Source organism: Alexandromys fortis, unplaced genomic scaffold (genome assembly GCF_014885135.2).
Source record: "Alexandromys fortis isolate MF-2015 unplaced genomic scaffold, M_Fortis_MF-2015_v1.1 scaffold_74, whole genome shotgun sequence".
NCBI classification, from domain to species: domain Eukaryota; kingdom Metazoa; phylum Chordata; class Mammalia; order Rodentia; family Cricetidae; genus Alexandromys; species Alexandromys fortis.
In genome coordinates, this window is record NW_026068008.1 from 7929143 (window position 1) to 7952244 (window position 23102).

Below are 23102 nucleotides of genomic sequence, written 5' to 3' on the forward strand. Positions count from 1 at the left end.
TCAGGTTTATGTAGAAGATGTGGAAAAGGTAGACATTGGACGAATGAATGCAGGTCTACAAGAGATAGACAAGGCAACCTGATACAGACGGGAAACGTGAGAGGGGGGGCCTCACAGGCCCCCATGGCAAACATGGTTCAGTCATTTCCACTTTCTGCAGAGAACGTGCCTCGTCAGGACAATTAGGAAACCTCATGCCTACTGTTACAAACGCAGCCCCGCCGCTCCTATTTCAACATTAAGGAAATTCTCAATATCCTTAGCCATTGGAGAAATGTGAATAAAAACAACTCTGAGATTCCACCTTACACCTGTAAGAATGGTCAAGATCAAAAACACTGATGATAACTTATGCTGGTAAGGATGTGGGATAAAGAGAACACTCCTGCATTGCTGGTGGGAGTGCAAACTTATACAGCCCCTTTGGATATCAGTATGGTGATTGCTCAGAAAATTAGGAAACAACCTTTCTCAAGACCCAGCAATACCACTTTTGGGTATATAGCCAAAGGATGCTCAAAAGTATCACAAGGACATGTGTTCAACTATGTTCATAGCAGCTTATGTGTCATAGACAGAACTTGGAAACAACCTAAATGCCCCTCAACTGAAAAATGGATAAGGAAAATGTGATACATTTACACACTGTAGTACTGCACAGCAGAAAAAAAAAATGACATCTTGAAATTTGCAAAAAAATAGATGGATTAAAAAATATCATTTTAAGTGAGGTAATCCAGACCCAGAAAGACAAATATCATATGTACTCACTCATAAGTGGCTTTTAGACATAAAACAAAGAAAACCAGCCTACAATTCACAGTCCCAGAGAACATAGACAACAATGAGGATCCTAAGAGAGAGTAATACAGGATATAATCTGATGTAAGTGGGTCTTCTGTTTTGTGTTGATTTCATTGATTAAATAAAGAAACTGCCTTGGCTCTTTGATAGGACATAAAATTAGGTAGGTGGAGTAAACAGAACAGAATGCTGGAAAGAAGGGAAGTGAGTCAGACGCCATGCTTCTCCTCTCTGAGACAGATGCAGGTTAAGATCTTTCCTGGTAAGCCACCGCCACCACCTCATGGTGCTACACAGATTACTAAATGTGGGTTAAAGAAAGATGTGAGAATTAGCCAATAAGAGGCTGAAACTAATGAGGAAGGCAGTATTTAAATGAATCGTTTCCATGTAATTACTTCGGGTAAAGCTAGCCGCAGCCCTCTGCTTCTATCACTACACTAATCTACATGGGAAGAAGTAAAAGACAAGACACCTGAGTAAATTTGGAGCATGGTAGAAGGGGAGGGGAGAGGATGTGAGGGAAACAGAGAAAATGTATGTATAGCTCAAAAAAATCAATTAAAAAATAAAGGAAATTTTAGAAAGAAAAAAAATTTTAAATTACACCATCACAATTATTTTCCTGGAAGACTTAAAAAGTTTATATTGTAACATGTGCAGATAACAAACAAATGAAAACATTTATTTGGAAAATAAATTTAAAGTTATATACACAAAATAATCAAATTAGAAAGCATATTACAAAGAATATTACTTAGCTTGTGAAATAACATGGACAACTTCAAACTGAATAAAGCTGGTGGAAGTACAAACAAAAGAAAGATATGAAGATATGTTGCTAATGCAGTACTTTAAGTATATATTCTATTTGACAAATACTTAATCAACAACTTCATTTCCATGTTCCAAGGAGAGCATGGGGCTTTTTTCTGCAAGCCTCTCTGTTCACAATACGATTCATTTAAATACTGCCTTCCTCATTAGTTTCAGCCTCTTATTGGCTAATTCTCACATCTTTCTTTAACCCACATTTAGTAATCTGTGTAGCACCATGAGGTGGTGGCGGTGGCTTACCAGGAAAGATCTTAACCTGCATATATAACCTTTCTCTGTTCTTCTCTCTCTGAAGAAACATAATGTTGACTCCCTAAAATTGAATTCATGACTAACACAATTAATGCTTAAATTAAACTCATCAGATGCATGCTTTTCCTTCTTACATCAACACCTTTGCTCTTAAAAAGACCAGAGCCACAGAACACTATACTTTGGACCATTTTAAAGCACACAATTGCCTTCAAAGTGCACACACCTGTAAACAAACAAAACCCATGTGTATGAAATCGACAACTAGGGATATGTATACACTAGGAGAATTAAAACAGGAGGAAAATGTAGCACTGTGAAAGCAAATAATGTATTATTCACAAAGGAAAAATATAACACAAGAATACTATGTTCAGAAATGCCATTTTTTCATTTTAAGGGAATTTTCTCTTTAGCATGGCTACTGTTTTTAGTATTGCTATATCTTAGCACTGCTTTACTTTGAATTTATTACAAGAAATATCACTTTTTAAAAAATCACCAGTGATATCTGCTGTATAATCATATTTTCCCCTTTATATTTTTTCTATGTGCCTGATTGTGTGGATCTGTCTTCAGACATGAACCTGACATTAATTTCCTTTCTTTGGCTTCCTTTAAGTTATTAGATTGGTCTCTTTTTCTAAGAAAGAGCTGAATTCTTAGTTTTTATTTGTTTCTCTAAGACAAGGGCAGCAAAAGCTATCACTGTCTTCTTTCTTTTTTATTTATTTATATATTAAAAATTTCCACCTCCTCTCATTTCCCTCCCACTCCTCCTCCCTCTCCAGTCCTAAGAGAAGCCAGGGTGCTCTGCCCTGTGGGCAGTCCAAGGTCCTCCCTCCTACATCCAGGTCTAGGAAGGTGAGCATCCAAACAAACTTGGCTCCCAAAAAGCCAGTATATGCAGTAGAATCAAAACACAGTGCCATTGTCATTGGCTTCTCAGTCAGCCCTCAATGACCGGCACGTTCAGAGTTTCCTATCTAATCACAGGCTCATTCAGTCCCAGTCCAGCTGGCCTTGGTAAACTCCCATTAGATTAGTCACACTGTCTTAGTGGGTGGACCCACCCCTCGCGATCCTAACTTCCTTGCTCATTTTCTCTCTCCTTCTGCTCTTCATCTGGACCTTGGGGGCTCAGTGCAGTGTTTCAATGTGGGTCTCTGTCTCTATTTCCATCAATCACCAGATGAAGGTTCTATGGTGATATGCAAGATACTCATGAGTGTGGCTATGGGAGAAGGCCAGTTCAGGCACCCTCTCCGCTGCAGCCCAAAGACCTCGATGGGGACATCTCCCTTGGACACCTGGGTACCCCTCTAGAGCCAAGTCTCTTGCCACACCTAATAGGGCTCCCTTAATTAATGTTCTTCCCTGCTCCCGTATCCACCCTTCCTCCATCTCAAACATCCCATTCCCCCAAACTCTCCCCTATCCTCCCCTTCTCCCTTCTCTCTCCTCATTTCCTCTTCCCCCCACCCCACCCCCACCCCCATGCTCCCAACTTTTGCCTGGAGATCTCATCTACTTCCAATATCCAGGAGGATAAATATATGTTTTTCTTTTGATTCATCTTATTATTTAGCTTCTCCAGGATCATGAACTATAGGTTGAATGTCCTTGGTTTATGGTTAGAATCCACGAATGAGTGAGTACATACCATATTCATCTTTTTGGGTCTGGGTTATCTCACTCAGTAAAGTGTTTTCGATTTCCATCCATTTGCATGCAAAATTCAAGATGTCATTGTTTTTTTACCACTGAATAGAACTCTAAAGTGTATATGTCCATTCTTCCATTGAGGGGCAATGAGGTTGTTTCCAGGTTCTATCTATTAGAAATAGCCACAAAACTTAAGTACAAATGGATTAAAGACCTCAATATAAATCTGACCACACTGAACCTGATAGAAGAGAAGTTGAGAAGTAGTCTACAATACATGGGCATAGGAGACCACTTCCTATGTAGAACCCCAGTAGCACAGACAATAAGAGCAACAATGAATAAATGGGACCTCCTGAAATAGAGAAGCTTCTGTAAAGCAAAGGACACTGTCATTAAGAAAAAAAGGCAACCTACTGAATGGAAAAATATCTTCACCAACCCTACATCAGACAAAGGTATGATCTCCAAAATATATAAAGAACTCAAGAAAGTAGATATTAAAATTCTGAATAAAAAATGGGGTACTGAACTGAACAGAGAATTCTCAACAGAAAAAGTTCAAATGGCCAAAAGATACTTAAAGTTATGTTCAACTTTCTTAGCAATCGGGGAAATGCAAATCAAAACATCTTTGAGATACCATCTTACACCTGTCAGAATGGCTAAAATCAAAAACAGCAATGATAACCTATGCTGGAGAGGATAAGGGAATTGCTGGCGGGAATGCAAACTTGTGCAACCACTTTGGAAATTAGTGTAGTGATTTCTCAAGAAACTGGGAGTCAACCTACCTCTGGATCCAGCAGTTCTACTCTTTGGAATATACCCAAGAGATGCCCAATCATACTACAAAAGCATTTGTTCAACTATGTTCATAGCAGCACTATGAACTATCAAGTTTAAGCATCCTCTGGGCACTTTAGTTCTTCTTAGAACGTGAATATTCATTTTCATCTCTTCTCATTTCCTGCCTTCATCTGACTCAAGAGATGTAGAGAAAGCAACTGCTACTAAGGAGGTAGAGCCATAGCCTCTTCATCAGGCCTCTAATCTTTGCAAAATCTGAGTGAATACTTTTAGGCTCCTCCTTTTACGCATATGTGTCTGCATGTTATGTTGGGTCACATGGAGCTCTTTCGTGTTACATTCTGCTCAAGTTACTTGAAATACATTATTCTATTTTTGATATATTTAGCAGTAGTTCTATTCCTCAGGATGCTACCCTCTAATAATTTTACTGTTTCCTGCAACCACAATGAGGAAATTTTATTGCTTTCCCAGTTGAGAGCAGTTTAGATATTTAAATAGACTTCATCCATCTCAAAGACTTATTTCTCTAGAATAAGCAACCTTATTTAATGACCACTTTCACATATGGTTGTGATAGGAGGATACTGTGTTGTTCTAATTTCCATTACCTGTATGTATTCCAACTATTTAAATCCTCCTATAAGTGCATTGATGCATATTAAATTTAATATTTTCAGTGATGTATCAAGCATACAATCAATGTAGAATCATTGTTCAGAAATAGAACTACAATTGTCAACTAAACTTTCAATAGCTTTTGAGTTTCTGTATTCCATGCATGACTTACAGTGGGATTATAACAGTTAAAATAAAGACTTGGCAATTTTAATATCATTATATAGTACATTAACACAAGTGTGATTGACATATAAGGTTTAATTTATGCCCTCAAAACATTTATTTCATTTTAAAAAGCACAACAATATTAATACTAGATCACGGGATTCTTAAAATACGATTTTTTATATATAATGTATATTAACATTACTGAAAAGTATAATACAATATTATTAACTATAATACTTCTCATGTATTTTATAACATCACTATGTATAATTTTTCAAGTTACTTTGCATGACATTGCATTGAGAAGTTGATACTTTTATCATTGAAGAAAAATTGAAGAAAAAATAAAATTAAGTAAATGAAATGAAAATAATCAAGTATTAACAGTATGAGCTATGCACAAGCTATGTACAAGAAGCCACTTTAAAACTCATAGAATCCAAAAGCTCCAAAACTTGAAATATCCATCTGAGTCTAGTTACAAATGTGGCAATGAAAAGAATACCAGTAATACAAATAACAAATGATATAAAATAAAGCAGTATTAATATAGTAACAGATAATTAACTCCTCACAAGGTTTACAGAGTACAAAATGAGACTGAGCAGAAAATTCAAGGAACAAACTTAAAGATACTCTTTTTTTTTTTCCAGCAGCATAGAAAATGGTTTATGTAGCATAGACAAGTGGGGTTATTCCAGGAATGCAAGGTTTGTTCAATATACAAAAAATCCATCAATGTAATACAACATATCAAGAGAATAAAGGACAAAAACTACATGACAACCTTAATAGATACAGAAGCATTAAATTTTCTAATCCATAAACATGGAGTGTCTCCATTTATTTAGGTCTGTAATTTCTTTCAATACTATTTTATAGATTTTAGTGTATACATCTTGATTTTATTACATTAAATGTTTTTCAAAGGTATTCTTGATGCTATTACAAACAGTTGTTTTATTTTGAGTTATTCGTTGCTAGCATCTAGAAAGGATTGAATTTTGTGTATTGACCTTGTATACTACAGCTATTCTTAGCTGATTTTGTCTTTAATTTTTTTCTGTATACAAGATTGTGCATTTGTCAATAGAAATACTTTTGTTTCCTTTCAAATCTGTATTCTTTTTATTTAAAGATACTCTTAAGACTAAAATTCATCTTCTACTAGAGAGGGTATAGTTGTAGTGGGTGAAATGTAAACAATTTGGTTAAATATCCTTTGACCTTAAAGAGAGTTATCAGAAACCTCTATTATGGGACCTGTAACTGTCATTAGTACCTGCAGGTAGCTATGTCACAGCAGGAAGTGGAAAGGGGGAAGAATCCTGGAAAAGACAACCCTGCTTCTTCTCTGTCTCTAGATCTTCCTCTGGTTCTCTGCAATGATAAAGTATGATAATGTTTCCCAGAAGAGAAGAAATTACTATGGATTGTGACCCTTCTATTGCAAAGCAATAAGTAGAGATATCACAAAATTGATAAGTGAAACAAATATAAATATCCCAAAATGGTAATTTTAATCATGTCAGAATTCTAATATCAATACTCAGGTACTTTAACATTCTAATGCAAACATTTTTTCCTTACAAAATTTAGATATTATAGCAGAAAGTTCCATGGAAGTGAAACACAGAATTTACAAACTCTCCTGGCTGGCTGCCAAGACTCTGGCTTTTCAGGGATTATTATGTAGTCAGGCAGCTTCATAAATAGTCAAATGCAATATCTGCTTCCACAGAAGTATGCATTAGAAGCTATAGGATTGAGTCCTGCACATTAATCTTAAAGTTCAGGTGAAACAAAGAGATGCATATTGTTTCCTGCCTTTTGAATGAGTCCCACTAGAATATTTAGGTGAAAATGACAGTGCCAAGAAAATCAGAAATTAGATTAAGTTCAAAGGAGAAATACAGAATGATTAATGGAATGGAAAAACTGGCATATGATAGGGGAAGGCTGACAGAAATGATTCTGAGTAGATTAACTATGAGACAAAAAAAAAAGCAAAGCACTGACAAGGATGGGTCAGATATATATACAGAAAGATCAGAACCTTGGGTTATCACCATATTTGAAATTTAAAGCAAATTAATCACTTTTATAAATAAAGAAAATGCCAAGCTTGAGTTACAGCCTTAAAAATTGATGTATTTTCAAAAGCAAGAAGACACGGCTTATGCTGGCAGATGAAGGAAACTTGATGTTGCATAATCAATGAAGTGAATGCTGCTGAAGATGTGACCTTATATCAAGCAGACAATAAAAGTTTTTCTAGCCCTGAGCAGTGGCAGGCAAAGAGCAGGTGTTGAGAATTGCTGAGATGTCACTGAGTGATACAGAGGACAAGTAGAGGAAGAGTTGCATGCAGGTCCCTGAACCTTGATGTGTCTGTACCTAGACAAAGAGACTTGGGGCAGTAACTGAAACACTTTGCTAGTGCTGATACTGTACTGCCCTACCAGCAAACATGATGGTTGGAATATGAGAAAGTTCTTGGTTGGGATGCAGACAAGCAAGTCCTAAAGAGATCATCCATCTCTAGACAGGCTGGCTACAGGTAAGTTTCCCTGGCCTCACGCTCATACTGCTTTTCTTCATTCTCCTTGCAGCTGCAGAAAATAGTAATAATGAAGACACTTATGTATAGATAAAATCATGAGTTGAAGCATTGAAAACACAAAGATAGAAAAGAAAGACCACCACAGAGAAGGGTCACTGATATTCTTTCAATGTAGAACTTACAAACTCAAAAACTTGTGAATTCAGGCAGAAAACATAAAACGACCTGCTCTTCCCTCTACTTGTATTCACTCTCCTCTCCTCTCACATAACATCACCATTGTTGCATAAAGCATCACTTCTCTTTTAATTGAAGTACTGATTTGGAAATTGGTGAAACTGTTGATGCAAGTAAGTGGGAGAAGAGAACTCTAACAATTACTGAGTGGGTGGGAGCATATATGTGTCCTGTGGATTATTTTATTTTAGATATTTTCACTTTGTTTTAGTTTCTTTTCTGTTGCTAAGATAAAAAAAAAAAGAACTAAAACCAAGTTACAGAGAAATGGTTGGCCTACAGTTCCAGAGGAACCCAAAACGGGGGATGAGCAATGGTGAAAGGAGCAGGAAAGTGAAAGGTTCTACCACAGCTGTACACAAGAAACAGAGATATAGCAGGGAATTAGTAGAGGACATAAGCCACCAAAGCCAACCCTCAGTCATGCACAAGGCAGGGGACCCTGATTGCTCATTGGGCTGACGAGGTAGGGGGACTTGATTGGGGGAAGGGGAGGGAAATGGGAGGTGGTGGCGGGAAAGAGACAGAAATCTTTAATAAATAAATTAATTAATTAATTAAAAATAAAAAAAGGTACTAGAAGGAAAACTCCAACCCAAGAAAGCAAACTTCACCTGTTATGTCCAAATTCATGGGGTCCCCACAGAAGGCAACAAAGGACACTGAGGCCCATATGTAAAAGCAAAGAGCATTTATTTTAATCAAGTTTGCAAACTCGGTCTCTCTGCATGCCCAATGTATTAGAATATCTGAAGAGCCCCGAGCTCAATTAGAATTGGGTCTTTATAGTAGTAAAGGTGGGAGTGAGGGAGTGAGGGGCCTGTGGGGTTCAAGACCCCTGAATGGCTGACATTTGTCTAGGGGTGTCCTGGTGAGGTGTACTGGCAGGTGATCCTATCTACAGCAGTTGGAATGTCAGGCATTTCCTTTGAATGGTCTGTTCTTGGGTGGGGGTCAGGTATTCTCAGCTTGTGGTGTCTTTCTGCTACCAGGTACTGCTTCAGTGTAAACTACGGAGACTCAGGCTTCTTATTTGAATTTATCTTTGGCCAGAGTCCCAGGTGATAATAGTTGAAAGCAAAGGTTTTTTTTTTGGGTGACCTGCCCAGACTTAGATTATCATGGCTGGCCCCAACATCACCAACAAAAACACAGGTAACAGAAAACCTCATACCAACAAACCTCAAAAAAGAAAAACACACAAACACTATCATCAAAAATAACAGGAATTAACAATCACTGGTTATAAATATCTCTTAATGTCAATGGACTCAACTCACCTATAAAAAGGCACAGGCTAAGAGATTGGATACGAAAACAGGATCCAACATTCTGCTGTTTACAAGAAACACACCTCAACCACAAAGACAGGCACCTACTCAGAGCAAAGGGATGGGAAAAGAATTTCCAAGCAAATGGACCCAAGAAACAAGAGGGTGTAGCTATCCTAATATCTAATAAAATGGACTTCAAACTAAAATCAATCAGTAGAGATGGAGAAGGAAACTTCATACTTAACACAGGAAAAATCCCAACAAGATAAAGTCTCAATCCTGAACATTTATGCCTCAAATATAAGAACACCCACATATGTAAAAGAAACATTACTACAGTTTAAATCACATATCAAACCCCACACACTAAGAGTAGGAGACTTAAACACCCCACTCTTCCCAATGGACAGGTCAACCAGACAAAACTTAACAGAGAAATAAGAGAACTAATAGATGTCATGAATCAAATGGACTTAACAGACATCTATAGAATATTTCACCCAAACACAAATGAGTATACCTTCTTCTTAGCACCTCATGTAACCTTTTCTAGAATTGACCACATTCTTGGTAACAAAGTAAATCTCAACAGATACAAAAAGATTGGAATATCCCCCGTATCTTGTCAGATCACCATGGTTTATATTTAGAATTCAACAACAACACTAATTGTAGAAAATCTACAAATTCAAGGAAATTGAGCAGTGCTCAATTAAATCACAGCTGGGTCATGAATGAAATGCAGAAAGAAATTAAAGACTTCCTAGAATTCAATGAAATTGAAGTTAAAACATGCCCAAACCTGTGGGATACTATGAAAGCAGTATTAAGAGAAAAGTTCATAGCACTAAAATATCTACATAAAGAAAGTGGAGAAATCCCACACTGATGGAGGAGGGTTCTCTGTTTTGTGTTGATTTCATTGGTTAATAAAGAAACTGCCTTGGCCTTTGATAGGACAGAAAATTAGATAGGCAGAATAGACAGAACAGAATGCTGGGAGAAAGAAGCAGATTCAGGCAGACACTATACCTCTCCTCTCCAAGATGGATTTAGGTTAAGATCTTTTCCAGAAAACCACCACCTCGTGGTGCTACACAGATTATTAGAAATGGGTCAATCAAGATGTGAGAGTTAAATTAGCCAGTAAGAGGCTAAAGCTAATGCTCCAAGAGTGTTTAAAAGAATACAATTTGTGTGTTGTTATTTTGGGTATAAAGCTAGTCGTGCAGGTGCTGGGTGGGAACGCAGCCCACAGCTCCTTTCTATACCATACTAGTGATTTAACAGCATACCTGAAAGCTGTATAAAACAAAAAGAAGAAGACTCCCTGAGGAGGAATAGACAACAGGAAATAATCATATGAGGGCCGAAATCAATAGAATAGAAAGAAAGAATCAATGAAATGAAGAGCTGGTTTTTGAGAATATCAATAAGTTAGACAAACCCTTATCCAAATTAATCAAAAGAAAGAGTACATTCAAATTGACAAAATCAGAAATGAAAAGGACATAAAAATAGACAGTGAGGAAATTCAATGAATCTTTTTTTTTTATATATATACTACAAAAACCTGTACTCCACATTTTGGAAAATTTAAAAGGAACAGACACTTTTCTAGATAAGCACCACGTACAAAAATTAAAACAAGATGAAGTTGAAAGACCCCCGGTATGGGGAGACTCTCACTCGTCTCGGAATAACATGACCCCCACCCCCAGTAACTCACGAGAGACCATCCTTGCTGCAATCACACGAGGTTTATTTGACAAGACAGGAACCAGTGCACTGGAGCTGAGACTCATAACCCATGCAGGGGAGGAGTTTGACGCCGAGTAACTGGGAGAAGGGGTTTTTAAGGGAAGAAACCACAGTCCAACAATCCGAAGGGGTTAGGGAGGGCATCATAGAAAATTCCAAAAATACCAGTGATGATCACAAGGGGGCAACTCCATGGACTCATTGAACATAACGGACAATGAGGACTGCTAAGAAGTCAAGATCAATGACACTGGGTTTTGATCCTACTCCACGAACTGGCTTTGTGGGAGCCTAGGCTGTTTGGATGCTAACCTTACTAGACCTGGAAGGAGGTGGGAGGTCCTTGGACTTCCCACAAGGCAGGGAACCCAGACTGCTCTTTGGGCTGATGAGAGAGGGGGAGTTGATTGGTGGAGGGGGAGGGATATGGGAGGCGGTGGAGGGGAGGAGGCAGAAATCTTTAATAAATAAATAAATAAAGATTATTCTCAAGATTACAGTCTAACTTTATCTTCAGATAGTTCCTGAAACAGAGTCACTGAACCAGCTAATCTTAGATTTCTGATTCTTCCCTCCTTGCTTAGGTTTTTGGCTCTATTTTTTTCCAGCTGGGGGGGTCTGGATTTATCCTGGTCTTTCAAAGTGAATGATTTAAATAGACCTATAATCTACAAATGAATAGAAGCTGTCATAAAAGCCTGCCAACCGAAAAAAGCCCAGTTCCTGATAGTTTTAGCACAGAATTCTACCAAAACTTCTAAGAAGAGGTTACACCTATATTTCTCAACTTGTTTCACATAATAGAAACAGAACTAACATTGCCAAACTCTTTCTATGAGGCAACAGTTACTCTAATAAAGAAATTGCATAAAGACTCAACCAAGAAGAAGAATTAAAGGCCAATCTCCCTCATGAACATTGATACAAAAAATATGTAGTACAATACTGACACATCAAATCCAAGAATATATCCAAAAGCATTATCTACCATGATCAAGTGGGCTTCATTCCAGAAATGCAGAGATGGTTCAACATATGAACATATCAACATATGATACAATATATCAATGTAATTCACTATATAAATAAACTGAAAGAACAAAACCATAAGATCCTCTCAGTATATGCTGAAAAGCCATTTGACAAAATCAACCATTCCTTCATGATAAAGGTCTTGGAGAGAACAGGGATACAAGGATCGTATCTAAACATAATAAAAGCAATATACAACAAGCCATCAGCCAACATCAAATTAAATGGAAAGAAACTCAAAGTCATTCCACTAAAATCTGGAACAAGATGAGGCTCTTCACTCTCTATATCCACACAACCTAGTTCTTTGAATTCTAGCTAGAGCAATAAGACAAAAGGAAGAGATCAACTGGAAAGGAAGAAGTCAAACATTTGCTATTCGCAGATGATATGATATTACATATAAGTGACACCAAAAATTCTGAATACCAGGGAACTCCTATAGCTGATAAATACCTTCACTAATGTGGCAGGATACACGATAAACTAAAAAAAAAGTAGTTTATCTAAGTACAAATGATAATGAAGCTGAGAAAGAAATAAGTGAAACATTAATATTCACAATAGCCACAAATAACATAAAATGTCTTTGGGGTAACACTAACCAAACAAGTGAAAGACCTGTTCAACAAAAACTTTGTCTATGAAGAAAGTAATTGAAGAAGATATCAGAAAATAGAAAGGTTTCCCATGCTCTTAAATAAATAGGATTAATATAATAAAAATGGAAATCCTACCAAAAGCAATCTATAGATTCAATGTAATCCCCATCCAAATCCCAACACAAATCTCAACAGACCTTGAAAGAACAATTCAACTTCATAGGGAAAAACAAAAACAAACAAACAAACAAAAAAACCCACAGAATAGGCAAAAGAATCCTGTACAATCAATAAAGGAACTTCCAGAGGCATCACCATCCCTGATATCAAGCTCTTTTATAGGGTACAGTAATGAAAACAGCGTAGAATTGGCATCAAAACAGACAGGTTAAGAAATCAAATCAAAGACCTGGATATTAACCCACACACCAATGAACATCTGATTTTTGACAAAGATGCTAAAATTCTACAATGGAAAAAAAAAAAAAAAGAATGCATTGTCAACAAATGGTGCTGGCATAACTGAATGTCAGAGTGCAGAATAATACTAATAGGTCTGTACCAATCCCCATGTCCAAAACTCAAGTCCAAATGGATTAAAGACCTCAGTATAAATTCGACCACACTGAACCTGATAGAAGAGAACAAGAAGTAACTTTCAGTACATGGGTACAGGAGACCACTTCCTAAAATAACCTCAGTAGCACAGACACTGAGCAACAATAAATAATCTAGACCCCCTAAAACTGTTAAGCTTTTGTAAAGTGAAGGACACATTTAATAAGACAAAAGGCAACTAACTGAATGGGGAAAGATCTTCACCATCCCCACATCAGACATAGAACTGATCTCCAAAATATATAAAGAACTCAAGAAATTAGACATCAAAATGTCAAATAATCTAATTTAAAAATAGGGTACAGATAGAAACAGAGAATTCTCAACAGAAGAACTTCAAATGCTGAAAGACACTTATGGATATGTTCAACATCCTTAGCCATTGGGAAAATGCATTTCAAAACAACACAGAGATAACATCTAACACCTGTCAGAATGCTTAAGATTAAAAACATCAATAATAGCTTATGCAGGAGAGGATATGGAGTAAGGGGGTTCTATTCCAGTACTGATGGAAATGTAAATTTGTACAACTACTCTGCAAATCAGTACAGCATTTTCTCAGAAAATTGAGAATCAACAATCTGAAGACCCAGCAATATCACTGTTGGGCATATACCCAGAGAATAATAAACCATACTACAAGGACATTTGTCAACTATGTTTATAGCAGCATTATTTATAATAGCCAGAACTGGGAAACAACCTAAATGCCTCTCAACCAAAGAATGGATAAAGAAAATGTGGGAAAATGTGGTACAGTTTTACAATAGAATACTACTCAGCATGAAAAAAAAAGACATCTCGAAATTTGCATGCAAATGCATGGTATTAGAATAAACCATCCTGAGTGAGGTAACCCAGACCCATACAGATGATCATGATATGTATCAACTCATAGGTGAATACTAGCTGTAAAGAGAAGGATTAGGGACCTATAATCCAGAGAAGCTAAATAACACGGAGATCCCTAAGAGAAACATATGTAGATCCCCTGTGGAAAAGGAGAGGCAAGTTCTCCTGAAAAATTTGGAATCTTGGAGTGGGAATAGAAAAGAAGGCAGCAGAGTAGGAGGGGAGAGGAGGGGGAGGAAGAAAATGAGTAGGAACTTAATGATCCAGGTAAGGGAACAGAGATGAAGAACACAGAAAGAGGTATCTTCATTGAGGGAGCCATTATGAGGCCAGCAAGAAATCTGGCACTAGAGAAATTCCCAAGAATTCACAAGGTCGACCCCAACTAAGACCCTAAGCAATAGTGGGGAGGGTGCCTGAACTTGCCTTGCCCTACAGTCAGATTGATGACTATTTAAATGTCACCATAGAACCTACATCCAGCTACTGATGGAAGCCAGTAGATGGAGAAAACCACAGGGGAATATTGGACTGAGCTTTCAAAGTCCAGTTAAAGAGAGGGAGGAGAGAGAATGCGAGCAAAGAGGTCAAGACCATGATGGGGAAATCCACTGAATCATCTGCTGAGCTAATTAAAGCCTTTCAACTTTGGCCTGACAAAGAGGGAACCAGCATAGGAACAAAGGGGTCCTCTGAATGTGGGTGACAGTTGCATGGCACTGGCAGTGAAACCAGGATTTATCCCTACTGCTTGTTGTGGCTTTTGGAACACATTCTCTTGCTCATCCTAAATATAGGGAAGTGTTCTTTGGTCCTGCCTCAAAACAATGAGCTGGATTTTGTTGATTCCCCAATGGTGTTGATTTTGGATGGGGTATGGGGGCTTGGAGGGGGGCAAAGTGGAGGGAGAAGGAGGAAGGAAGGGAGTGGGAAAGGAATTTGGCATGTAGAATGAGAAAAGAGAGTTTTAAAATTAAATAATCTATATATGAAATGTAATTTTATAGGAATTTGAGGACACTTCTGATTTTCCATAACCTCTCAAAATTTAGAATACATACTATTTTAACATTCATATATACATGAAAAATAAGGAAGTATGACTTCTGTGTAGTCCTTGCCACTATTGTTCCATACACTTCCACCACCAATTTTAATGGCTACCCATAATTGTTCATCACTTATTTTCTACTCTTTCCTTTTTACAACTTAGTAAATTGGTATCCACAAATTTATTCACAAAGCCTTGTTTTGTCAACATCTTGAGACACTTACTATTTCTTCCACCAATGAAATCTCATAGCAGGCTTTACTTCTGCTGATTGATTCACTGAATTCTGCCGACAAGCTTCTGAGATTGCATGGTTACTCCAAACTATTTGTTTTAAAAAATGAAGAAGGGTTTTGTATTATGGGCTAAATAGATTAGTTTATCAGCATAGCAATGCCTCACCTTTATTAACAAAAAATAAATAAATAAAAGGTTGTGGGCTGGATGGCTAAAAGACCAAATTTTTCTGCAATATGATTCTATGATATGTAAAATTCTTTGCAAAGATAATTGCTGTCATTTGACAAGTAGTTTTAAATAGAGGTTCCCACAGTGTACTGAGAGGATGGACTTTATTAAAAAAATTGTCTAGTAAGAGGAAGAAAGATGGAGAATGGTGGGTGACTGGAATGTTCTGAAAACTTAAGGGAGAAGACCCAGGGTTGCTGGAATTAACCTTTCAAATCTTGGGATCCCTATTTATTCTCAGAAATCTAGAGGGGTCCTCTAGCTCAGAAACTCAGTAACCACTCTGGCACTGCCTCTAAAGCCAAACACTAAGACAAAAGTAGACAAAGTAGGTCAGGTCTCTCTGTGCATTCTACTCATTTTAACTTTGACAAGTAAAATTGAGATCATGATGGCAGGTGGCAGGACATGATGATCACACAGTTTAAGATTCTTTAACTTATAATCATACACATGTCTCTTACAGTCAGAATGGACCAAAAAGTAACCAGTTTGGACATAGTAATTTAAACAGCGAATGATAAAAATAAAATATTCCCTCTCATGCACTTTCCATTTCCAGAAAGTTCTTAATATATTAGAACATTTCCTAAATGTGCTAAGCACATGAGTATAATTGTTAGTGTCATGTTAATAATTTCTTAATCAATTGCCCATTGCACCATAGATTACTCTTATAATTAAACTCTCCATGGTGGGATAATATAAAAAAAGACTATTAGAAAAAATGTAAAAAAAAAAAACCTGCCAATATACTCTTTCTCTGGCAACAGTAGATTTCTGAAAACATAATAATGAAAAAGCAAATGTGTAAGCTGGAGATATTTTGAAAGCATTGACCTGTGTAGTATCACGTGACCTCACTACAGCCTTGTTTCTAAATATGGTAAGCACACTCTGAGCAGTACAGGCTGAGCAGTACAGGCTGACCTAAAAACCTAAGCATATTTGAGGCTTTTTCATATATTCTTAAATACATTGTTTTTGTTGCCCTTATTTAAATGCAACAACTTAATTTTAAATTAAATGGAGAGAAACCCAAAGCATTTTCACTAAAATCAGGAACAAGACAAGGCAGTCTACTCTCCATATCTGTTTAATAAAAGTTCTAGCTAAAACAATAAGGCCACAAAAAGAAACCAAAACACTAATGATGGCTTATGTTGGAGAGAATGTGGAGGAAGAAGAGCACTCCTCCTTTGTTTGTGGGAGTGCAAATGTGTATAGCCAGTTTGGAAAACAATATGTCAGTTTCTCAGAAATTTGGGAATCAATCCATCTCAAGACTCAGTATTACCACTCTTGTGCATATACTCTAAGGATGTAAAAATCATACCACAAGAACACTTGCTCAACTATTCATAGCAGCATTACTTGTGATAACCAGAACCTGTAAACAATTTAGATGACCCTCAACTGAAGAATGGATGAAGAAAATGTGGCACATTTACACAAACAATATTACTCAGCAATAAAAAAACAATGACATCATAAAATTTGTAAGCAAATGGATGCAACTAGAAAACATTTATCCTGAGTGACATAACCCAGACCCAGAAAAACAAACATGCTACATACTCACTCATAAGTGGATAGTAACTATAAAGCTAAAGATAACCAGATTACAGTCCTGTAAAAGGAAACTGCTCCTCAGGTGTGAAGCTAGGAGAATTTTGCATTTATATCTTAGAGGCACACACACGTATTGGCCATGTAAGTTTCCTAAAGCAAAACCAGAACTCAGGGGTGTAGAATCCAGAAGGGAACCTGACTGAAGTTCAAAGAAACTGACAGGAAATTGAGATCATCTTGATACAACCAGATTGAAATTTAGTCATACGTAGAAATTAAAACTTCTAAAAACATGTGCCTCATTTGGTTTTTGATGGCATGTTCTTTATCAAGTTTTGAGAAAAGGTCGCTGTATTTTATGCATTGTTGGATTTGGAACGTTCCAGAAGACATTTATACCCAGAGTTTGGTGGTAGCCAACAATACATACATGTCTATGTAAGAGATATAAACTATAGCATACACCGTGCCACTTTAATAATCTGTACAAACAAAAAAGGTGAAGTTTTTTTGTTTTTTTTTTTTTTACTCTTTAGACAATATTATTTTATAGACAATGACTGCCTTTGTACTCTGGGTTTGTAGAAATAGATATGACATTCCTGTGACCAGAAATAAGAATTGTGTAATCTAATTAGATACTTGTGTGAACTAGATTTTTCTTTAACTTATCAGAACTTCAACTGGCACACCCTGTGCAATATTAGGCCCCACTGCAGACAGAACTTAGACTAGATATGCCATGTCCAGCCTTTTCCTTCTCTTTGTAGTAAGTTTGAGGAGGCATGCATACATTGTTCTTAAAAGCAATAATTAAAATTCCATCAATAAGGGTTTTCAGCATTCATGGTTTGAGAATAGTTATAAAATAAATGATGGTTATGTTGATTAGAAATATAAAATTACCCTTCTCTCATAAGAGGTTCTTCAATCAGTTAAACACTAAATTTTAATGTAAATCAAGGAATTTGTCTTTTATGTATACTCACAAGGAAAATGAAAGCAAATATATTGATAATCCACACAAAATATCACGGCATCATTATTTACCAGAAAAACATTAGAGAAACTCTTAATATTTACCAGAAAAATAATAAACCAAATTTGTTGTAACAGTCAAACTTAGAAAAGAATACAACTCAGTCGGGCAGTGGTGCACATGCCTTTAATCCCAGCATGGGGGAGGCAGAGGCAGGTGGATCTCTGTGAGTTAGAGGCCAGCCTGGTCTACAAGAGCTAGTTCCAGGATAGGCATGAAAGCTACAGAGAAACCTTGTCTTGAAAATATTCAAAAAAGAAAAAAGGAAAGAATACAACTCTCATATCTAGTACATAATTGATAAGTTTTAAAGGATACTAAGAGAAATAAATCAGACAGGAAGAAAAGCTATGATTATGTAATTATATGATGCATAACTGTGATTCACATTTCATGAGGTACCTAAAGTTCTACAGACAGAATGTGGAGTAGAGATGATTAAGGCAGAAGCAGGTAGGGAACAGAATCTGTTTGCTACTACAGAGAAATTCATGAGACAATGATGACCTTTACACAACTTTGAGAAGTCTTTTAATGCTATTGAATTGAATACTTGACATAGTTAAAATGATGTTTTGAATGGTACATTAAAATTGTAGCTGAAACTATTAAAAATGACAATTTTCATTCTCTCTGTGCTTTACCATAATGAAAAATTAAATTAACAAATACATAGTAAAAATTATTGCAAGTACTCCAAAAATAATAGAGTTTAGATTTGTTATGGTTGAGAATATTGAAAACAAAACAAAAAATGTGATTTCAGTCTCTAACCTCCCCCGGTCAATTGTTAGTGACAAGAATTCAATAAACTTATTGGGTATCTATTTAATAGTTTACTTACCTTATACACGAGTAGTCTTGATGACTCAAACAAAAATGCATAAAAAGTGCCTCACAAAAGACAAGTATCCACATGGATGTAGGCAGTTCTCACTGTATAGACAGAGGCTATTATAGCTTCCTCACTGAAATGCATGTGTTGGTCCTATGTTAATGTGACAAAATTCCAAACTGTAATGATAGTCTGATAAAGTATATAAAAATTAACACATTTTATAATGGCCTTTATAGATATATTAATGTATGTTGGGATAAAGTAATTGATTCCTCATTATAAAAGCAAAAAATAGTATTAAAATGAGCATGGCTTAAACACACACTGACTATTATTTTTTTTCTATCCATAGTGGTTATGTCTTTGACTATGATTACTACAGAGATGATTTCTACAATCGGTATGTGAATTTTTCAACCCTTTCTTTGTAATCTATATTATATTCTATTTTATGCATTTCATTTACTGAAGCTATTAATTAAATTCATGAAATAACATTTTGCGATGACAAATTTGAAATGTCAAGTTTCTACAACTGTGTCATAGATACATACATCTTCTATTTTTGTTATATTTTTGACATGCAGTAGATATTGCAATTAGAGCATTAGAGTTAGCTAGCCCTGAAATTTTGTTGGTAGTATTGAACAACATATTAACCATCTAATTAGTTTCAAGATCAACTGGTGATTTAGAATTATGAAAACTAAGAGTTATTTTGGCTCCAAAAGAAATAGGGGTGGGGGGAGACGGAAAGAGGCAGAGAGGGAGAGGAAGGAATGAAGAAATGAAGGAATGAAAGGAAGGAAAGAGGGAAGAAAGAAAAAAGGGAAAGAAGGAAGGGCAGCAAAATCTAAAATTCATCTGCTCTTATGATTCTTTGAATTTATTTAAATCAGAAGCTTAACAGCGCTGTACAATTTGACTCTGCCCTGAAAGTACACAGACAAGTTGCAATAATTTATCATTTAATGCTTTAAAACAATACTTTAAAATAATTGATCAAATTTAAAACAAATTCTCTTGAGAATTTGATTCATATCTTTAACTAAGATTTATCAGAATCATTCTAGATTACAGACATGTGCTTTTTCATCAGGTGACTTAGGAGGAGGAGCAAGCATTGCCTTGTGCTCTGTGAGCCACTGTGGCTCTTATGGAAGTTATATCAGCGTCCCTGTCTCATCCTAACTGTGCACGGGTTTTCCTCAAGTTTTTTCCATATGAAGTTCTCGGTTAACATCACTTTTTCCCATAGCTTCATTTGTTTCCTCACATCATATACATTTTCATTATAGATAGCAGCAAGAATCGTTTCATTCATTTCACTGGGTCTACATATGGATGTCTTCAAGGAGCATGCTAACACGTTTTTGTTTAACTGTTTCTTTGAGTTGTCCATTTACATTTTGCTTCTATTTTACTTTCAATGTTATGACTCTAAAGTTATTTGAAGCACCAATTATTTCTATGTATTATCTGCTGTTGTTAAATGCCACAAAACAGCTATAGCTCCTTCTGCAGTGCTATATCATGTTTGCCTCCCTATCTTCATGAGCACAATAGTAATGTTAACTTGTTTTGGCTAATAATGGATACTTAAATTATGCAGCTCACTAATCTTATTAAAGACACTGGGTCCTTTTGATCATTACAGATCAAGGTAAACTTATAGCTTGGTAACTCATACCGGTGCCACAGCATACTTCATGTGAATTCACAGGGGAGCAAAAGTAGCTCCAACTTGTATGTGAGGTTAATGTACCCCAGAGCCTGTGTGGGGAGTGAGTTCTGAGGACACACTTAACAGAGCTGGATGAAGTCAGTTATCTCTAGTTTCTCTTGTAGGCAAAAGCTGTTCTGAAGAATATTTCCCTCATTTTTTTTTTAATTTTTGACATTTAAACCAATGCCTACATCTGGCAACATTAAAATAAGTCCATCCCCTACTGAGAATAGACAGTATGGAGATCGTCTTACATTTATTGAAAGCCTTAACTTTTAACAGTTTCATAATTATTTCCCACTGGAACTCTTTTAGTATGGAAAACATTGTTTTAATTGTTCTGTATAAATTCTCTTCTGATATATACTATTTAATGGGATATCAAAATGTCATTCCATTGGCCCCTTTTCTTACAGTTCCATTCTATACTTAATAAATTTCTACTTAAATGAACTTTGTTTTATAAGGTAGGAAATACATTTCTGTTTTTCTAAAAAATCAAATTTGCAGTTGTCTCATTTTTTTAAAGAAAAGACAAGATATGGGGCTTGTAGGCTCTGTAGATAAAGGAGCTGTGCAAACCTGGTAGCTTTTGTTCAATAACCAGGACCTACAGAAAGGTAGGAGAGAATAGAAAGAAAGGACTGACTCCACAGTGTTGTCCTTTGACTTCAACTCATACATTGTGGCATATGCCTCCTCTATCTAGTACACACACACACACACACACACACACACACACACACATATGCCGAGAATAATTAATTAGCTTTTTTTAAGAATATAAAATATCTGTTTTACTGTTTATAAAAAATAGTTATCTAAAACTGAAGGCAAAATAGACCTTAGTTTGCAAGGACCAAGAACCATAAACAGTAAAAGGATTATGGAGAATGAAGCTCTCTGAAGACTCTCCACTGCATACAAAAGCTAACAACAGCCAATTTTCTATGTTATTTCTTTGTCTTATATACAATCTACTTGGTTTCTAAGTGAGCAATAGATCATTATGATTATTTTACTAACAGATTATCTGAAAAGTGTGTTCTCTCTCTCATTAGTTTCTCTTTCCTTTCTTGAATACTTGGCCAAGAAAAACATAAGCATCTGCCATCAGTTGCTTAAGCCCTTATAAACCCAGAATTCCACAAGTTAATCAGGGGAGAAAGGATGGATAAGATAAATAGAGCTGGAGGCATGGCAGCGTTTAAACACAGATATTCTGCTCAAGCTACTCTCAGCTTGTGCTTTTATGGAACTTTTCCCAAATATCTTGTCCAATACTACAAATTTAGGTGTTATTTAATACTGCAAAACCTGCTATCTGGTCATGATCATTTTTAACTCATAAAGTTATGAAATAACTAGCAATAGTAGTAGTGTGTTTTTACTACTTAAGCAATGAAAAAGGCCAGTATAAATTAACAATTTTAACAAGAATAATAAGTGTGTCTTATATTGATATTTATGTAGCAATGTCTCTATATATGGGGACTAAGATAGTGGCACAATAGTTCTTCCATTATAGATCATTCTTACACCTTGGACTGGCATTCCAGCTACAGCTCAACACATCTGCAGAGTGAACATTCTATTATTATTCCTAAGACTGTGTTAAGAAAAGCAAGAATTTACACTATGTTTAGCAGAGAAATTTACATTTAAAAAAACTTACTAAATAAGAATTAAGAATCTGAAAGAGCAAAAACATTTTGGCATACTGGAATTAACAGTTGTAAGAAGCAGGCACTTGCTATTATTAAAATCCGCCATAGAATGAGGGCATTGCTGAGCTGAAATTATGAGTACGAATTTCTACTCAGCCCATTCCACAGTATTTCTCTGGAACTGGGACTGGATTTCTGAGGAAGAGACATTGGCTACTGGTATGGATGTCTTTGAGGGCGTGTAATGAAGCAAATTCTGCCAGTTTTGCCAACTAGATTCTTCTGTTCCTTTTGGAATAAATCATGATTACAGGGGTAAAGAAACCAAACAAAGCTGGGGTGATGTTGATGATGACAATGATAGGAAACCTGATAAAATGCTCATTTTCTTGTTCCGTCTTGAATTCTTCAAACTTACTGAGTAAAACAGGAAACCAGATACTCACTGTGTAGAAACATGATCTTGGGGAATCACCACTCTACCTATAACTAAAGGAAGGTCACATTTCAGAAGCAGTAGCTTCTTAAGTGACACATAGATGTTCATATTCCCATCTGACATTTTCATGTTTAGGCAACTTAATGTAATTGAGTCATTTGGACCATATATAGTTTTATCTCACAATTATCCTGAGTAGTACA

The 23102-nt window shown here is 36.2% G+C and overlaps 1 protein-coding gene across 1 annotated transcript in view; it reads left to right on the forward strand.

Moving 5' to 3' along the window:
- The window catches only part of Ralyl (RALY RNA binding protein like), a 423647-nt gene that overhangs the window by 299507 nt on the left and 101038 nt on the right, over positions 1-23102 (forward strand). Inside the window, exon 4 of the mRNA XM_050161774.1 lies at positions 19420-19467. Coding sequence (XP_050017731.1) covers positions 19420-19467 — 48 coding nt within the window. The remainder of the gene's footprint in view (positions 1-19419; positions 19468-23102) is intronic.